This window comes from Chiroxiphia lanceolata, chromosome 5 (assembly GCF_009829145.1).
Source record: "Chiroxiphia lanceolata isolate bChiLan1 chromosome 5, bChiLan1.pri, whole genome shotgun sequence".
In the NCBI taxonomy this organism is placed as follows: Eukaryota; Metazoa; Chordata; class Aves; order Passeriformes; family Pipridae; genus Chiroxiphia; species Chiroxiphia lanceolata.
Genome location: NC_045641.1, coordinates 6,800,062 through 6,817,592, shown reverse-complemented (window position 1 = coordinate 6,817,592; position 17,531 = coordinate 6,800,062). Strand labels below are relative to the sequence as shown.

Sequence of the window (17,531 nt, the reverse complement as noted above, 5' to 3'; positions counted from 1 at the left end):
TGGGGTGGAAGAGCTCATGAAGGTAAACTTCTTAAAGGGCATTTTCTCTTCTTTATTCTTTGAAAGCAAATCTAAGGTTTCAGACTGCCTGAGACTCTAGCTAGTAAAGTAAATTTTGGGATGGAGTGGGGGAAGACTGTCTTTGAGAGCGAGAGTTGTGCTAATTTATTGCTTTGGTTTTGTCCCTTGTTTTGCTCGTAAGCACTTCAGTGTGACATCCATATACCAAACCTCAAAGAATTTCCCAGATTGCAGCCAGTTCCTGTAAAGGTACTGTTTGCCCAAAGACATTACCCCAAAACATCTCATCCTTGAACCTGGGAAATGAGGAGTCATGTTGAGTGAAAGTAACTAGAGGAATCTGAGAGAGAAAAAATAACTTCTGTGGGAATGACTTTTCACAGGTTAACATATTTCATGGGCCACTTGGATTTCAGGTGACTGAACCGTGTTGGAAGCAGATGCTGTTTTCTTCTTGTTCCTGTGTTTGCCACTTCCATTTTTCAGCACTTGTTCTCCACTAAGCTCAAAGAGGCAAAATCAATAGTGCTCCAACATTAATAATTGAGCAAAGCAGGCAGCCAGCTGAGTAAACCCCATCTCACTTGAAATCAGAGCAGTTACTTCCAACTTGAGCTAATATATCTGAGAATTAGGTGCAGACTGAGGTGGAAAATGGGATAAAACCACCAAAATAAAATAAAAAAGCCAAACAGCTGGCTCCCCCTTGTGCTGTGCTGTCATGATTCTCACCAAAGGAGAGGCAGAAGTGAATAAGGATTGCTCTCCTGAATCATTCTGTATCGAGGTGTAATCAGGCAGAATGGTTTGAAAGCATCTTTAGTTTGTAGGAATGAACTCTCCAGGGGTCTGAGTGCTATTTCCAGGTTTCATCCTAAAGCTTAAATCATGCACTTATTGAGAGGTGGTCATATAAAGTACATGAAGAACAACTGAGTCTGACAAATAGCTTTTAGCTCGGGGAGTGGAAAAAAAAAGTGGAAATAAACATTCTTCTGGAAGTGTTTCTGAAGGACATTTGGATACTCTCACAATGCAAGGTGAGAACCCCACTAGAATATGATGTTCCACAGCATCTCCTCAATGAAACGCTGTAATTTCTGGAAAAATCTGCAGTAAACTTCCAACACCCCTGGTGAAATTACACAGTGCTTAAGGGACAGGGTCTCCTAATCCCAGTAAATCATCAAGCAGTAGGATGGCTCCACTCCTACACTCCACTATCTTGGTGGCTTCTGCAGTTTATGATGAAAGTTGCCCACAAGGTGCCTTCTTTGAAAGTACTGTGTTTGGAAATATCTAGATCAAACCTGCTCATAAATATTCAGAACAGGGGGTTTCTCTGAGGGACAGTCTCATTTTAGTGGGGCAGACTGTCTATTGATGGACTTGTCAGTAAAGGCATAAATCATATCTCAGATATCAGGGTATAGCTGGCAAAGGAATCCCATGAGGATTAATGCCAAGATGTCAGCAATCCAGGAGATACATGATAGCATCGCTGCAGAGCCAACAGACACAAAATACTCTGTAAAGTTTTTCTTCCTTTCATAGGATCTCCAGGGTTCCTTCTGCAATGTGTCCAGGAGAAGTGCTCTGAATCCTAAGCAGTGTGAGGAGGCAGACAACCTGATTTAAAGGTTTTTAAATGTTGCTGAGGGATGGGAGCATCTGCAAGGACAGCACTCCGGGATGTTGCCGAACACCCGCCAGTTCATGGCTTTTAGGTGCTGTGTTGAAGGCGAGCAGTGTGACGCACCAAAGCAGTTATCCCAAGAAAAACTGCATGCCATTTCTGTAAGGAGTAAGAATGGTGTGCCATTTCTGTAAGGCATAAGAATCAATAAAACACTCTGTACTGGTGTGTGGGGAAACCCCACTACTGTGTATCAAAGTTTTCTTGAAAGGGAAGACACAAGCTCCAGTTTTGGACCCAGGTCATAGTTTGGATAAAGCCTGTGAGTTTCCTAGAAGCTCAGCTAGTGCTGCATTTCAGCAGGGTGGAGTTTACAGCCTTTCTCCTGAACAGCAGAACAAGATCAAAGCCTTTAATTTTCATGACTTGCAATGTGCATTTTAATTATTTCTTTTCAACGGCCTGCAACACAAGAAGAGTTGTAGCATGAAGAGATTGTGATATTCACAAGCAAATGAAATGAAAGCTTTGCTAGATCCATCTGTATCTTCTCTCCCAGCTCTGTGGCTTTCTGTGCAGCAGTTGGCAGTATGTGTGAATCCAGTAAAGCCTTGCAGAGCCAGGGGAAACCCAGGAGGCAATTAATTCATCTTGAAACAGCACAGCCTAAACAGTCACCAGTGACCTGGAGTGTCTGTACAGAGAGTTTAGGTAATTGTGCTGCCAACTTGCCATCAGGGCAGAGTTTTTACGAATAATTTTTTGCAGTGAGGAGCAAATATTGTCTTTAAATGTGTCAGTGAAGGAGCAATTGCATGGCTGTCAGCTGCAGCAAGCATTTCTGGTCTTGTAGGTGCTGCCTATCAGCCTTTGAGACCAATGTCGCTCTGACAGAGGCCACTAGGTTGGATAAAAACCTCGAACCATGAACATGAGGGCCTGAGGAAAGAAAGGAAAAGTAGAAGCTTGTTTGCCCCGATAATCCACTTGGATGTGTGCAGCCTGGAGGTGTACAGCTGGGATGAAAAATAAGACCATATAACATGATTCAGCTGATCCCAAGCAAAGGTTAGGGGCGAGGAATTCCTACGTGAGCAGAGGGAAGCTTCTCAGGGAATTTCCCCTGGCTGCCTTTCAAAGTTCTGGCTTCTGCATCGTGACCTGTGAGGCATTTGTTTGGTTTGGCTTTTCTTTTCTTTTTCTTCCCCCCCCTCCTTTCTTTTTTTCCTTTCAGTTCTTGTCTGTTTTGTTTCTGGAAGAATGACATCCTGGCCCCTCACATTTCTGGAGGCAACACACACATTCCTTGCAGCTCTGTGTTACCAAGAGGACAGAAAATATTCTTCATAATTACACATGATTTGATCATTCCAGCATTTCCACCTCTTCCCAGAAGTTTTATTATCATAATTAATTTCTCTGGCATCTACTTACAGCTCTAGGCATTTTCCCAAACCTTTAAACACACAGTTAGCAGTTCTGAACATTTCACTACTGTATTTCTTTTCCTCAATTTGCTAGTTATAAATTCTTTGCTAGTAGACTTTCCTATAACATGAGCTTTATTGATGGTAGTCCCCATTACTGTAGTATCATGACACTCCAACAAATCTCTGCTTCACAACACCAGTGTGATTAAAGAAAATGGTGTTTTCTCTAGTTACAAATGGAAATCTGGGGTACACTGGGACTGAGACTCATATTTTTAGGTATTTATTTGGTGACTTGCCCAAAGTATCACAGTGTGAGGAAAGAGAATTACACTCTGGTATCCCAACTCCAAGTCCCTACCTGCTGGGCCAGCTTGGTATTACTGTGTTTCAGTGCACTTCTATTTCATTTCAGAAAATATTCTGCAGTTTCCAGTCTATGTAGGACAAATCACTTTCTCAAATGGCTTTAAGGAAAGGTGAAAGAAAAGGAAAGTGATTTTAGGAACTAAGGATTCCTCTTGGGAAATTATCTTCTACCACTTCTGGATATTGCATATAAAAAGATCTTTTCCTCAAGAGAGATCTGAACTCTGATCTGAACCGTGGAGAATTAATCATATCATATCTATGTGTGATTGCACTTGTCCATAGTAAATTTCTTTGATCTCAGAGGGATGTAAGAGAGATGATCTCAAAGAATGTTGGATTTTAATAGCCAACCCAGCTCACATTAAAACATCAGTTTCAGCCTCCCATTGATTTCTGTGAGAGTTAGTAGATTATTGAAATGAGAAACTCCAAGCACAACACTGGGGTGATTCAGTGTAATCCATCAGTCACCATACAACAGGTAGAGCTGTACATTAGCCTGAACTTCTGCATGTCCCCTGGAACAGCCATGTACTGCAGTGGTGGAATTCATCCTACCTCTGCCATTACAAATTCATTGCATAGGCTGCCAAAGTCTCAAAAATTCTCACTTTTCATCTATTTAAGCCCAACCCCATGTAATGCTCTCAACATGACTCACAAGACCCACAGGTATCCTCAGTTTGAATGCAAGACCCGTGTCTGGAATGGGAACAACAGTCCCAAAAGCAAAGCTGCTGATGGAGACACCAAAATCTTGTCAGACCAAAACTGAGCCAAAAGTCAGGTTTCAACCTATGTAGAACTTGGCCAAGCCTTACTATTAATTTGGCTTCCAACACAAGCAGCGCAGCACTGAAATACAAAACTCCCTTGGTGGGTAAACCATTTTCCATGTACGCTTGAATTATAGCTGAGTAGGATTAGAAATGTCCTGGTGTGGGCAGCTTTCTCCAATGTCAGTGAGAGAGCAGGGGCTCCTGGCTCAGCACCGTGAGTCCTGGGGTTGGTTCAGTGTGAGAAAGTGCTGAGCAGTCTGGTGGGGTCTCCAGTCCTATCAGGCTGTGCTCCCAAAACTCTCACAGAAGTGATCACCAAGTCCATCACACCCGGAGAGAGCAGCTTGCCAGGCATAAACATGGTGACTAGTGGTACCCAACACTGTCCTAAGGAATTTCACTTCATTGACTCCAAATATGGTTTTAACAACTAACAGGACAAGGACTTAAAATAAACAAACAAACAAACGAATCAGCCTCAAAAGAAGAATAAAAAGGACTTCAAAGCATTTTGCTTACATTAATTAAGCTATATGTCTGTGTCAGTCCCTGTCAGCCAACACACATTCAGCAATCCTTATCTCTGCAGCTGATAAAGGTCTAATTGCCTGAGAAATGTACAGCCCTTGGGACTGCAGTGGCAAAAGCAATTTCCTTCTGCACAATGGAACCTTAAGGAAAGCCTCTCCTGCTTAATGAGAGCAGGAGAGATTAAGGGACAAAGGTAGGGATGTGGAGCTGGGCTGCAGCCCGACGAGGGCTGCATGGGGTGGGTGGGGGCCAGAGGAGCCCCAGGCAAGGCAAGAGGTGTCTGTGCCATCCCTACTGGTCTGGGGGACCCTGCCACATGCCCCAAACACAGGTGCCACCTTGGGTCAGCCTCCAGGATTCCTCGGTGCTGTCAGTCCTCCTGGGGGACAACCAGGTCATGGCCATCAAACATGAACTCGGGCCCCACGGCTGCCTCCACTTGCCTGAACAAAATTTGGCCACTTGTTGCCAAGGCGTTTGGGGATGAAAGTGCCGGGATTGAGGAGAGAAAAAGTGTTAGCAACAACAGTGTTTCTTTGTTTCAAGTATAAGAGTCAAATTTAATGCAGAATACAAAGCTGACCCTGGGGTGAAAGACATCACTGAGCGTCCTCAGAGGCTGCCCTCCCACGCCTGAGCCCAACCCAGCAAGTCTTTGATGCATTAGCATTTAAAAGTGAGAGAGAGGGAAACTCCCCCTTCGCAAATTGATCTAGGGAGAGAATAAAACAGCAGAAACAGCGAAGGGTGCTTAATGTGGATTTTGCAGCAGATATTGATACGGGAAAATTTCCCTATTTCCTTTCTGGTTCAGAAATAAGACCTCATGGACACAGAGATAGTCCTGAAAGAGCTAAGGAAGCTTTAGCTGAGTGAGAGGAATCACATTTTGGGGCTGTTTGCAACAACATTTTCTCCTTCCCCCCCTTCCCCCACCCCCCAATTAAAAAAAGAGGAGTTAACACCTGGGCTTGCTTTGCTATGCCATTTTTCACTGTTTGCAGTTGTTCTCAGGGGAATCAAAGTTGACAGATTTATGCAAAGTTGCAGTTTGGATCTTTTCTTGCCCTGGAGCAAGGCTTTTATCAGATGCTTTTCCCCTCCCCTTCATGAGGGGATGGTGAAGAGGAGGAATGCGTCACACTTGGGAGCAACAAAGAAAAGGACCTTTCACAGCTGTTTCCAGCAGCCAGGATATATTTAATCTGAACTAGAGATTAACATGCACTTCTGTGAAAGAGACATTTTCCTTCCCTCTGTGGTTCTTATCACCTGTGCAGCAGATAAGGCTTGGTGATGAACCTCAGCAGTGAACTTGTGGTGAGGGGATGGAGGGCTGCCATGGGAAGGCTGCAGGCAAGTGACTTAGTGCTCTTATTCACAGAAATTCCTGCAATGGATTGAGCCTCCAAGAAAAGTGGACAACTTCTTTGGGCTGTCTGCATTGTGAATGCCACTCATAAGTGTTTCAGAACTTCAGGCTGTGCCTGTGCCCAGCTCCAGCAAGCCTCTGCACAGCAGGGTTTTTAGCAGGGTATCTGCAGAAAGCAGATCTTCTCTAACTATTGCACTGGAGATGAGATGAGCAGAGAAGGTGTTTCCTGGTGTATCAGTGCTACATGAACATGGATGCAAATGAGCAATGGTAAATCTTCAGGAGCACGAGAATGCCTGCTGTCTCCTAAGCCTTCCTTCAGGGTGGTGAGCCATGAGCAGCAGTTTGGAATGTGCCCTCCTAGAGAGCTGTTATGTTTTATCTCCACTGCTCAGTGTGCAAATGCCATGAAATCCCCTCTCCTTGAATCTGTAGGTATTTGGGAGGCAAAACTTGAGAGACAGAACTATTAACACCTGTATAGGCTTTCCTGTGATGCTTGTCTCCACATTATCTGAGTGCCACACACACTGTAGTGGATGTGAATTCATAACCCCTTTATGTAGTAAGAAGCTGGTACCTGTGTGACCTACCAGGCCTGCCATTTTTGTCCCCAAGTCTTATTCTTCCAGTCAATCTCTGTCTCCATTCTTATGTTTCAATCCAGTATGAAAGTCTTGCCTCTACTCATAGGAACAGAGTCTTCTACACAACTAAAAAAAATAAATTACTCTTTAGACTGCCCTGGTGAAGAGACCATTGAAACCTTTTGTACAAAAATCTTACCCAAGATAAACATGTAAAATGTGATATTTCAGCCCGAACACCTAATGCAATCCAAAGAGGAGCCAGGCAGCTTTGCTGACATGTGATATAATACAGCAAATCATTTGCTTTGGCTGCTGCTGGACCTTGTAGCCTTCATTGGCTCCAACACCCCCTGCTTTGTACATGTGTCACCAACACCTCAAGTGGTAGCCAAGGGAGAGCTGTCCTGGCTTGACATCTGACCTCGTGTGCTGCTGCGTGTGTGCAAATGCACCAATCTGTGCACAGCAGTGAAGCAGTTGGGCTCTGCCACTGGGTCATCAGCAATGGCATGGATGAGTTTCACTTGGCAGAGACAGGTTCAGAGGTTCCCTCCTTGGCAGTGCTGATGGTGTGCGTGATCATCTCATTGCCAAGGAAGTCAGGAGCAGGACTAAATGTCCAGCAGTTACCCACCAGCAGCACTGCCCTCATTGCTCGCCTTTAAGTGAATCCTTCATGAATGTTGGTGGCATTGCTAACCCAGTTCCTGAGGGAAGCAATTCCCGAGTCAGGAGGACAGTTGTGCTCAGCAACAAGCCAGCTGATTGCCATGAGAAGAAGGAGCAACCTCTGGTGTGGGAGCTGGATCAGAGCACATTTCACTGCCTTGGCCACATGCTTGGGTTAACTCACTGGGTTAAGAGTAGTTTTTTTATCCTTTGGTAAGGGTAATTTCTAAAATCCAAATAAACCTCCTGCACAACAGCAGGGGGGATGTGCTTTCACATCAGTTGCTCTGGGGATAGAGTGGCTGTGTCAAAGACTTGCAATACTCTGTTCTAGAGCATACCAGAGAAGAACAAGACCTACTTAAGGCAGAAAAATACAGAACCCCTATGCTAATGGAGGAGGGCCTTGACCCATTTTATAAGGTTGGTCTAGATGGTTTGATGCCCTCTCAGTAGCTGCTTAAGAGAGAATCTTGCTGCCTGGTGGTTGGGGAATAGGTAGTTTGTGGGGAGTGGACACATCTCATGTGAGTGTTGCTGGATATTGGTGGGAAGGTTATGACCCTCCACTGTCAGGGACACAGCTTATAAGGCCACCCCAGACAAGAAAATCCACTTTTCTCCTTCTCTTGGTACTTCATTTGAAATGGCCCAGAAACAGAAGTAGGTGCGGGGATGCCCATGAGACAAAAAGCAGGGGCCGATGGCGGGGCTGTGGTGGGGCAAGCAGAGCAGCTCTGTGCCTTCAGGGAAGGTCAGGAGCACAGGGGGCAGCTGAGAAGGAGGGCATGGCACTCAGGATAGGCCCAGCTTTCTGCAGGACAAAAGGCAGTGCAAGCTGGCCAGCATGAGACTGCTGGGCAAAAGCTGGCGTTATGGAAGGGCTGAGAGCTCCTGTGGGGATGTGCAGGAGTCTCTGGTGGTGTTTGTACTGGACACTTCCAATCAGTGACAGAGGCAAAAAAAAGAGAAAGGCTTAGGATTCTCATTGTTCCTTTTTTCTTTTCTTGTCCCAGTTTCTCAAGTTGTACCATGTACTGTTCAATTTGTTAACTTAATTCCTTCATTTGCTCCTTCTTTGCCTAAAATTTTCCTTGACAAGCTGCTTCCCTCACTGCCCTTTCCTTCCTGTACTGAGTCTCTTCCTTCCACTTCCTCTGCCTTTTTCAGTTTCTAGCTTTCTCTTGGGTTCTGCATCCCTGTGTCTGCCTCGTCCTCGTGTTATTTCCTATCCCTTCATCTGTGGGACTTCATAGGGTGCAGGGGCATTTCTAACCCTTGTAGGACTCTACAGTAATCTACCACTCAGTAACCTGTGCTGTCTTGCCCCTCTTTCCCACAAGTCTCCCCCTTCAGGTGTGCATACACATCTGTACACAAGGCATACATACCCCCAGAGCCAGGAGATTGAAGTCAAACACAGTTCAAGGAAATGCCAGCTTCAGTGGGATTCCCCCTTCCAAATCCAGGGCTCCTTGGGTGTTGCATGAGACATGGACGGCACACAGTTGTTTTCCTTACCACATCTCTGGAAAACAAAATCAGGTACTTCATTGATTAATGCAGTTCGAGAGAAGAGAATTATGCTGAAAATTAAGCATCTCTTGGTTTATAATGAAAAATATTTTAAGTAAAAATGCTTTAAACTACATAAAGGTGTTTTGTAAGAGAACTGTCATATACCATAAGACAACTTGACGGGAAAAACATCTGTAATGAGGAACAAATCACACTGACCTTTGCTATAGGGTTTGAAAGCAGGGTTCTTTGGGATTGTGGAGACTCATTTGCCCTCCAGCAGTGGAAGAATTAAGATGTTATGTTTAACATAAACAAGAGAGGTTTAATCCCAAATCCTTGTGTGAGAGCACTTTGTGTTCTCTTGAAAGTTCAGTAATTCCATAAGCAAGATGGACAGTTGGGTTATTTTAGTCTCAGTGAAAGCAGGGGAGGGACAGAAGGGATGTCAAAGGGAATTAACTCATCAGAGTAAGAACCCAGTTGTGAAAACTGAGCAGAGTGTGAGTTCAATTACATTAACTATACATGGTGCCAAGGTTTCTCGTTATAAGATGCCCTTTTCCCCTTTTTGTTCTATCCAGGCAAAGTGCAAGAAGAAAGGTTCATCTGCGTGGGATCATCCTGAGTCAGGGCTGAGCAGCCTCCTGGACACACGTGCCCATTGCTGTTGGGTCAGTAATAGCATGAGAGTCATGATTCTCATTACCTTGTGGAATCCACACAAGGTCCTCTGAGATCAGATGCTGGTTTCTCAGTGATAAAGGAAAGGTAAGGTGGTTTCTGCAGACTGAAAGGCCACACAAATCTGTGTTGACTCTGATGACCTGCCTCTGCTGGGTGTACCTGCACATCATCTCTGCATCAGCAAAGACAGAGTGGGGTTTGTGTGGGAGCATCTTGGCCCTTTTGAAAGTCAACCCCTTCCACAGCTCAGGGTTGTCCTGCCTCTCTTCTGTTGGGGGCACAGAGGAGAGGCAGCCCAGGCAATCTGTTGCCATTCAGCAACACTAAATTAATTTCAGAAGAAGACAGTGTCAAACATGTCTTCTGTGTCAAACATGCCAAATGTGACTCAAAAGTTCAACTCTTTGAAAACATAGGAGAGATAGGATATAAATCCAGAAAACTTGAGATATTAAAGCAAAACCAAAACATTTCACATCTCCATCCTTTTGTCCAGACAAGAAGTCAAAGTCCTACGATATCACTGTTGGATTAGGACTTAACATGTGGCATCACTTTTTTCATCACTCCCCTGTGATCCTGCAGCTGAAGAGACCAGTGTGAGTAACTGGGTGCTGGAGGGATTATTGCTGTGGCCCAAAATCAGGCCAGAATTGCATTCACTTGGTGGAGTTAGGATTGAAGTGCAAATTGTACTTTGCTAATATGATTTTTCTTCAGGAGTGACCAATGAAAATTGCTCCATACTTCTGTAAGGCTGGCCAGCAGGAAAAATGTGGTTCTTGGAAAAGGGAACAGAAAACCAAACAGAAGTGGTGGTGTTGCCCATTTCCTGCCTCTTTGGAGATCAGGCTCTATGATCCTGTGTTCATCTCCGGTGTCTGCAGGAGAAAAGGTTGCTGAAAATCTGGGGCAATCAAGCTACAACAATGACTGATAGTCTGGTCATCCTGCTATCAAGTGAAAGAAACAGTATTCAGTTTATTCAAGGGGGTATCTGATTATTGGATTATAAATGCCAAAACTGGGTGAGAATTTTTAATAAAAGGGTTCTTTTTTCACATAGCAGACAACAGCACAAAATGAACCCATGGCTGGAGGCTGAAGCCAGGCAGATCCAGATTGGGATGAAGCATAAGATTTTAGTATTGAAACAACTGACTGAGGGATGATCTAGCTTCTCCACCACCTGAGATTTTAAAGTGAGAGTTGTGCGTCTTTCTTCCACTCTCTTGTTCTAAGTTCAGTTATGATCATGACACAGGAGTCCCTGGGTGGCATCATCTAGCCAGAGTGGTCAGATTAGATTTTCTAACAGCCTTTAAAACCTCTGATGTTTAAGAAGTGCATTTACCTGAACCAGAGTTCACCCCAGGGACAGGGGAATTGAGACATCTTTATTCATTTCTCCCCAGCTGTGGGAATGATCTGTTTAGATATTTTTCCCATCGTCAGTTGTGTCAGTGGTATGTGTTATGCAGATGTGTGTCCACTGGGAGCTGCGCTCAGACAGCACAGTTCACATTGATTTATGAACCGACTCATGAGCGCAGCAACTTTTGGCCTTCGTTGGCTTGGGCTGGAATCAGCTTGCATGTTGTTGCTATTCTTTATTCTTGGACCTGCAGCCACGGCTCATGAACCAGATGCTGCAGAAATGCAGAGCTGAGGAGGTCCTTGCCTCAGAGCTCTTCAGAAAGAGCCTGGCATGAAGCAAGGGGTGGATGTTGGTTGCCAAGGGGGTCCAGGGAAAAGATGGGTGGTAAACATGATCAGTCATGATGAGCTGGAAAAGCAGTGGATGTGGCAACAAGTTGGATAGGCACTGGTGGGCCAAGGCTGGGTTTGTCCAGAAAAAGTTGCTGCAGGACTCAAGGCATGAGAGGCAAGAGCATTTTTGTTGTGTAAGTGATAGGAAAGGCACATGTGGGAGAAGCTACAGAGAAAGTGTCTAGACGACTTTGAGAACAGAGAGGAAAGTCTAAGGTGAGGATGACATCCAGGTTGTAAGTCCAAGTGATGGATAAGAGGAGGTGATAGTGCCAATGATTACGAAAGGGATAAAGGGTCACTTGGAATGAGAAAAACAGTTCACTTTCAGCCATGATGGGTCAGATGTCCCCAGATGTCAGGGAGCCAGGGTAAGATAGGAGTTTTGGTTAGAGACAGTTAACAGGACAGAGGTCCAGAATCAAAGGAAACTGCATTTGAATTGTTGAGATTCGTCAGAGATCAAGGAAAAGGAAAAGGAGAGCAGAGCCTGTGGCCACAGTGATGGCAGGATGAAGGGATATTGGCTTCAAACTGAAAGAGAGTAGGTTTAGATTAGATGTTAGGAAGAAATTTTCTACTCTCAGGGTGATGAGGCACTGGAGCAGGTTGCCCAGAGAAGTTGTGGATATCCCCTGCCTGGAAGTGTTCGAGGCTGGATTGGATGGGGCTTTGAGCACCCTAGTCTAGTGGAAAGTGTCCCTATCCATGGCAGGGAGTTGGAACTTGATGATCTTTGAGGTGCCTTCCAACCCAAACCATTCTGTGATTCTTTGAAGATGGACAAGGGGAAAAGGAAAAGGCCAGAGGGGGGCAAGAAAGGACATAAAGATAGAATGAAAGTGTAGGCAAAGATCCCCATCTATACCAACTCTTTGATCCTTCTACTCACATTTTCATTCAAATTCTAACTGGTATTACAGAAAGTCTTTTTACTGCTGTACATAAAGTAAATCTTTCCAAACTCTTTAAGACAGCAGTATTCCCAGCTGATCCCCAAAGACAGATCTTGTTTCTTCACGATCATAATTACTTCAAAAGAAAAAGATATAAAGAACTATGGCCAGGGAATGTGATTTTTTTTTTTTAAATAGGAATCACCCAGCCCAGCCATTGGTACAAAAATAGTTAAATATGATGGACCAAATATCAAACTATGAGAAGAATGACTCGAATTAGAGAAGCATAGATAGGAGAAGCTAACAAAAACATCTCTTCCTGTGGGGACACTAACACAGCCAAATATTCATCTTTGTAGGTCACCCAGTTTAAAGAGGGATGGGCAGGGGGAAAGAAATCTGGGTTTGATATTTTGTACCCTGGCCTACAAAGGAATAACTGCGAATATATAAATAAAAGACAGCTGGGCTGAGGTTTCAGATCACCTACACCCATCAGAAAGTCAGCCAGATATCGAGCACAGTGCTCTCCTGTTTGATACCTGGCCTAATGCTCAACTCTGTCAATACTTTAAAGGCAAAGAGAGAGACAGAGCAGAGATATGTTTTATTAAAAGGCTTAAATCATGTGCATTGCCACAGAAACAACAAAGAAAATGACATAGCCCAGAAGGAGAAACCTTTGGTTTAAATATCTATAAAGATGTTGTGGCCTAAAAGGAAGAGCTCCTGCCTGGGAAAACCATGAGCCTGTCATAAAGTCTACAAGACTACCTAAGAGGAGGAAGTGAATGAATGACTGTGGCACATGGATGAGTGGCTGAAAGTGCAGCCTGAGCAGTAATTGGCTCTATTGATGCTCCTCTGATTAGCTGGTTTTGGCTACAGCACTCATCAGACCCACGCTGAGTTCACAGCACAAAAGTATTCACACTGCACTGAAGAACGTCTCGGATCAGGCGGTGGATCCCTGCAGAGAAACAGCAAACACAGATCTGAAGGATGTGGTCTCCAGAGAGGGTTTCCAAATCTTTACTTTATGTCACTAATTCCTTATCCAGAGCTGAAAAAGAAAGGACTCCTGGAATGGATTCAGATGTTTCTGTTACTTTTCACTACCTCAGAAATGAAGGAAGAGATGAGAAAAAATGATGATGCTTCTGTGGAGAGAAATTTAAAAGCTAAATCACATTAATCACTGTGATCTGAATGTAGATAGTTCAAATTCTTTACCAAAATACTGAAAGTTGCTAATGAACTCAAACAACAAAGGGATCAGCTTGTTGTGATGGGATGGGATGGACAGGTTACACACTACCGAATCTCCAGAGAGACTCCTAACAGGGAGAGGTCTCAGTTGAGGACATCTCACAGAGGGCACAGAAGAACACAAGCCACTCCAAGCCCTTACAGTGACAGTGGGCACAGCACCAGCAAACACAAATGGAAGAGAACAAGGAAATCAGGTATATTCAAGTGAGAGTTATTTTTATGTGCAGACCTGCACACCTACTGTGTCTACTCCAGAGTTATGGCTAAGACCTCCTTTTGGCTCATCCAGCTCATTGAGCTCTGAACTCAGCTCTGTAGAGTCCTGCTGTATCCTCAAAATGGCAGCACAACTCAGCAGAATGATAGAGAAATTCCACAGAACATTATTTGCTTCTACACTGTGCTAATCACCTCCAAAAAGCAAATTGGAGAGGATCAGCCAGCACCAGCATATGCCAGCAGATGCTGTTGTGTTTTCTGAGCTGGCCCACTGATTCAAACGCTCCGGTCAAATATAAGCAGTTTAGACTATTAATAGTAGCATAAAGGAAAGGCATCTCTATTTTGCTTGTGAGCTGCATGTGTCCCTCCCTTTCTCACTCTGTCCTCCTTCCCAGCTGTTATGTGGTGGCTAAATTAAATGTGAGGACCAGCAGAACAGGTCACAGCTTACAACAAATATTTCCAAAGTGGTTTGAGGACAATTGACCATCATGTACTTGCAACACACAGTAAGCAGAGATGAAGGTTAAATATGAGGCTTTTCTACCTGGAAGATACCAATCTTGCATGTATACACAGAAAAAATAGCAGTTGCATTTCAGACAAGCTAAGAATTTGGCTCCCCAGACAAAACCAACCAACCTATGGTTGCAAACACCTCATTTGCTTTTTGGGGCTCTACCTCCACAGGAGTGGCACTGAAGTACTAACACACCTCGATGTTGCTGCCAGGCTCTGACACCAGGCATATACTTTGGAGAGATATGGAAAGACCACCTTGGATGGGCTGAACATCTCTTCCATCACTTGCAGCTCATCTCTTTTTCTTCACATGACCCTCATGTCTTTGCCAACATCTTGAAGGACTCAATAGAAACCTGAGGTTCATATAGGATTGCACAAAATGCCCCCAGAACTGCCCGACCTTTGTCTGAAGTCAACATCCACCTCAATTCTTTGTGTTTCTTTATATTCCTTATTTACGTATCTAAAAACTGTTGAATGAGGCTCTGAAACCTTCTCTACCACAGTTTAGTCCCTTCAGGTCCCAAAGAAAAAAGCAGTTTTTCCTAGTGGTTAACATTAAGGAAATTTGAGCTGGTTGGTCTGTTGGGAATTCCTTTCAGAATTGTCTTTTAAGCTTTTTTCCTGAAAGTTGGAAGCAATTTGTTGATCTTCAAGAAGCAGATTATAGAAAAAAAAAAGTTAGAAAAACTCTGTCATTCTGAGATTTTTGTTAGGGAAAAAATATTAAAATCTGTTTCTGTTTTAACTAGAACTAACTTTGCTGTTCTTGCATAAAGCTATGATGAAGTACATTGTAGGATCAAGATATCATGGAATATGAATATTACTTTGTTAAACTCTTCAGCACACATCTGAGTCTGATGAAACTACTCCAGAGGGAGACACTTGTCACTGAAGAAATTTTGTCTCACTGTTATGAAGTTGGCTCAGCAATATTTAACTGATGACTCATTATTTTGCACATTATTTCAAACTCTGGTCATGCACAAGGACCCCCATAGCAGGCACAGCATGAACATGGAACAAAGAGGCACCTTCTGCTCCCAAGAACTCCTAGTCCTTGTAGAGGACTAGAGGGGCAGATGGAGACAGACAGAGAGTGAGATTAAAGGAACCAGACAGGACATGCTGTCAAATTTTGAGTAACCATCGCAGCTAGGGAGAGATCTAACTGAGACTATGAGTCTGAGATATTCATATAAAAAAAAAAAAACAACAAAGCTCCAAAAGATTTTAAGCATCCCATGCTCATTCCACACTATTATTCCAAGTGAGATCAAATGTGGGAAAAGGAGAATACTGAAATAGAAAGAGGCTCTTTGGGGTTATGAGTGTTGCAGTGCCCCCAGGGATCCTTGGGAGAAGCTCTACAGAAGTTCATATGTGGGGAGAGGATCAGACTTTGAGCCATCAGCCAGAAATCCAGAGAAGCTGAAGCTGCCTCAGACAGTTGTAGGAGGAAACAGTGGGAAGTGAAAATATATTGAGACCTGACTTTTCACTTTTACCTTGCTCACCAGATATATTTTGGAAAATGATTGGAGGAAAAGCTGTTCTCCCAAAAGCCCTGGGTATCACCAGTGCCCATCCCGGGGCCAGGGGATCCCTGGCAGCAAGCTGCTCTCAAGTCGGAGTGTGCCTGCCCTTCGCATCTATTTCTGCTCTTTTACATCTCTTGGCACTCTCCGTCCCGTCCACCTCTTCCCTTTGCATTCCTCCTCTTTGCAACTCTGCCTTTGCATCCCTCCCCTTTGTATCCCTCCCTTTTCACCTCCCCCTTTGCACCTCTCTCACTTACATCCCTCCCCTTTGCCTCTCTGCCCCCTTCGCATCTCTGCCTTTTCCCGTCCCTCCCCTTTGCATCTCTGCCCCTCGCATCTCTGCCCCTGCACACCCCCTGTCCCTCGACCCTCTGCATCTTCGCCCCTTTGCACCCCTGCCTGCTCGGACCTCAGCCCTTCGGGCATCTGTCCCTTGCACCCTCCACTCCTCCCTCCCGCCCCTTTGCATCCCCACCCTTTCGCTCCCCCTGCCCGTTCGCATCTCCACCTCGCTGCCTCCCTTCCCTCTCCCCCCGGCACCTCCTGCACCTCTCCCGCACCCCCGGTCGCCCGCAGCCTCCGGGGCAGCCCGGCAGCGTCTCCGGGCCGCTCCAGCCCCCCTGACCCCCGTCCCCTGCCCTGCCCGCCCGGCCCGGAGCCCCCGCGATGCCGCCCCCGCCGCGGCTGCTGCCGCTGCTGGCGCTGGTGTTGGGGCTGGGTCCGGGGGTCCGGGGGGGTGCCGGGGGGGGCTGCCAGCTGCCCGCGGAGTGGCGGCCGCTCAGCGAGGGCTGCCGGGCCGAGCTGGCCGCGATCATCGTCTACGCGCGGGTGCTGGCGCTGCACCCCGACACCTACGGCGCCTACAACTACCTGCCCTGGCAGAGGGACCCCCCCGGCGGCCCCCAGCAGGGAGCGGGGGGGCTCTTTTACTCGGCCGAGATCGAGCTGCTGTGCGACCAGGCGTGGGGCAGCATGCTGGAGGTGCCCGCCGGCTCCCGCCTCAACCTCACCGGCCTCGGCTACTTCTCCTGCCACTCGCACACCGTCATGCAGGGCTACGCTTATTTCTTCTTCCTCCGGTAAGTCCCGGGATAGGGGTGTGCGGGGAAGGGGGTGGGATGCCGTGTCCCGGCTCCAGGGCATCTCCCCGGGCGGGGGGATGCGCGCCCGCCCCTGCCCGGAGGGTTCTCTCCGCCCCGCTGCCGCTCTCCTCGCAGCGCCTTCTGCTTTGCGCTTCCACTTACAGTTTCATCGGGAAAAAAACCCTCCGAAACTCCAAAAGCCCATAATATTCCAGTACTGCCGGGCAGCAGATGCACGGGGAGCTGCTGTTGAGTAGTTCCTGAATGCTGCTGCTTTTGTTTTTACTGCGGGACGGTCACCGAGCTGGAGAGAGGCCAGCTCTGAAGTTTGGCATGGGAGTTTAAAACCCATCCCCAAATACTCACCCGATAGCTTTCCATCGACTCTCCCGAGTCCCAGCCAAACCCTGACTTTGGGCTCATCGAAAGACTAAGAAAATAAACCACAATGTTGGAACAGAGCCATCACCGTGACCTTTCAATCCAAGAGCGTTTGCGAAATACTACTCAGTGGCTTGTTTTGAAATACTTGGTATATTCTTACACTGGGTGCATAATGAAACTCATTTTGATGCTGTCTAGGGCTTAGTCTGTAGTAATATCTTTAAA

The 17,531-nt window shown here is 45.7% G+C and overlaps 1 protein-coding gene and 1 long non-coding RNA gene across 3 annotated transcripts in view; one reads left to right on the top strand and one right to left on the bottom strand.

The window, feature by feature from the left end:
• Positions 1–2,249: 2,249 nt before the first annotated feature.
• Positions 2,250–17,397, bottom strand: LOC116786746. Of its 2 annotated transcripts, XR_004357071.1 has the most exons (4): positions 17,289–17,397; positions 8,795–8,931; positions 6,738–6,857; positions 2,250–4,683 (listed from the first exon to the last, which is right to left on the bottom strand). It is a non-coding gene; the product is annotated as an uncharacterized LOC116786746 (long non-coding RNA). The 2 variants fall into 2 exon arrangements; XR_004357070.1 differs by lacking the exon at positions 2,250–4,683 and having other exon boundaries at positions 6,377–6,857.
• The window catches only part of CCDC3 (coiled-coil domain containing 3), a 37,712-nt gene continuing 36,687 nt past the window's right edge, over positions 16,507–17,531 (top strand). The window contains 1 exon segment of the mRNA XM_032687681.1: positions 16,507–16,919. Within this exon segment, the coding sequence (XP_032543572.1) occupies positions 16,507–16,919 (413 nt within the window).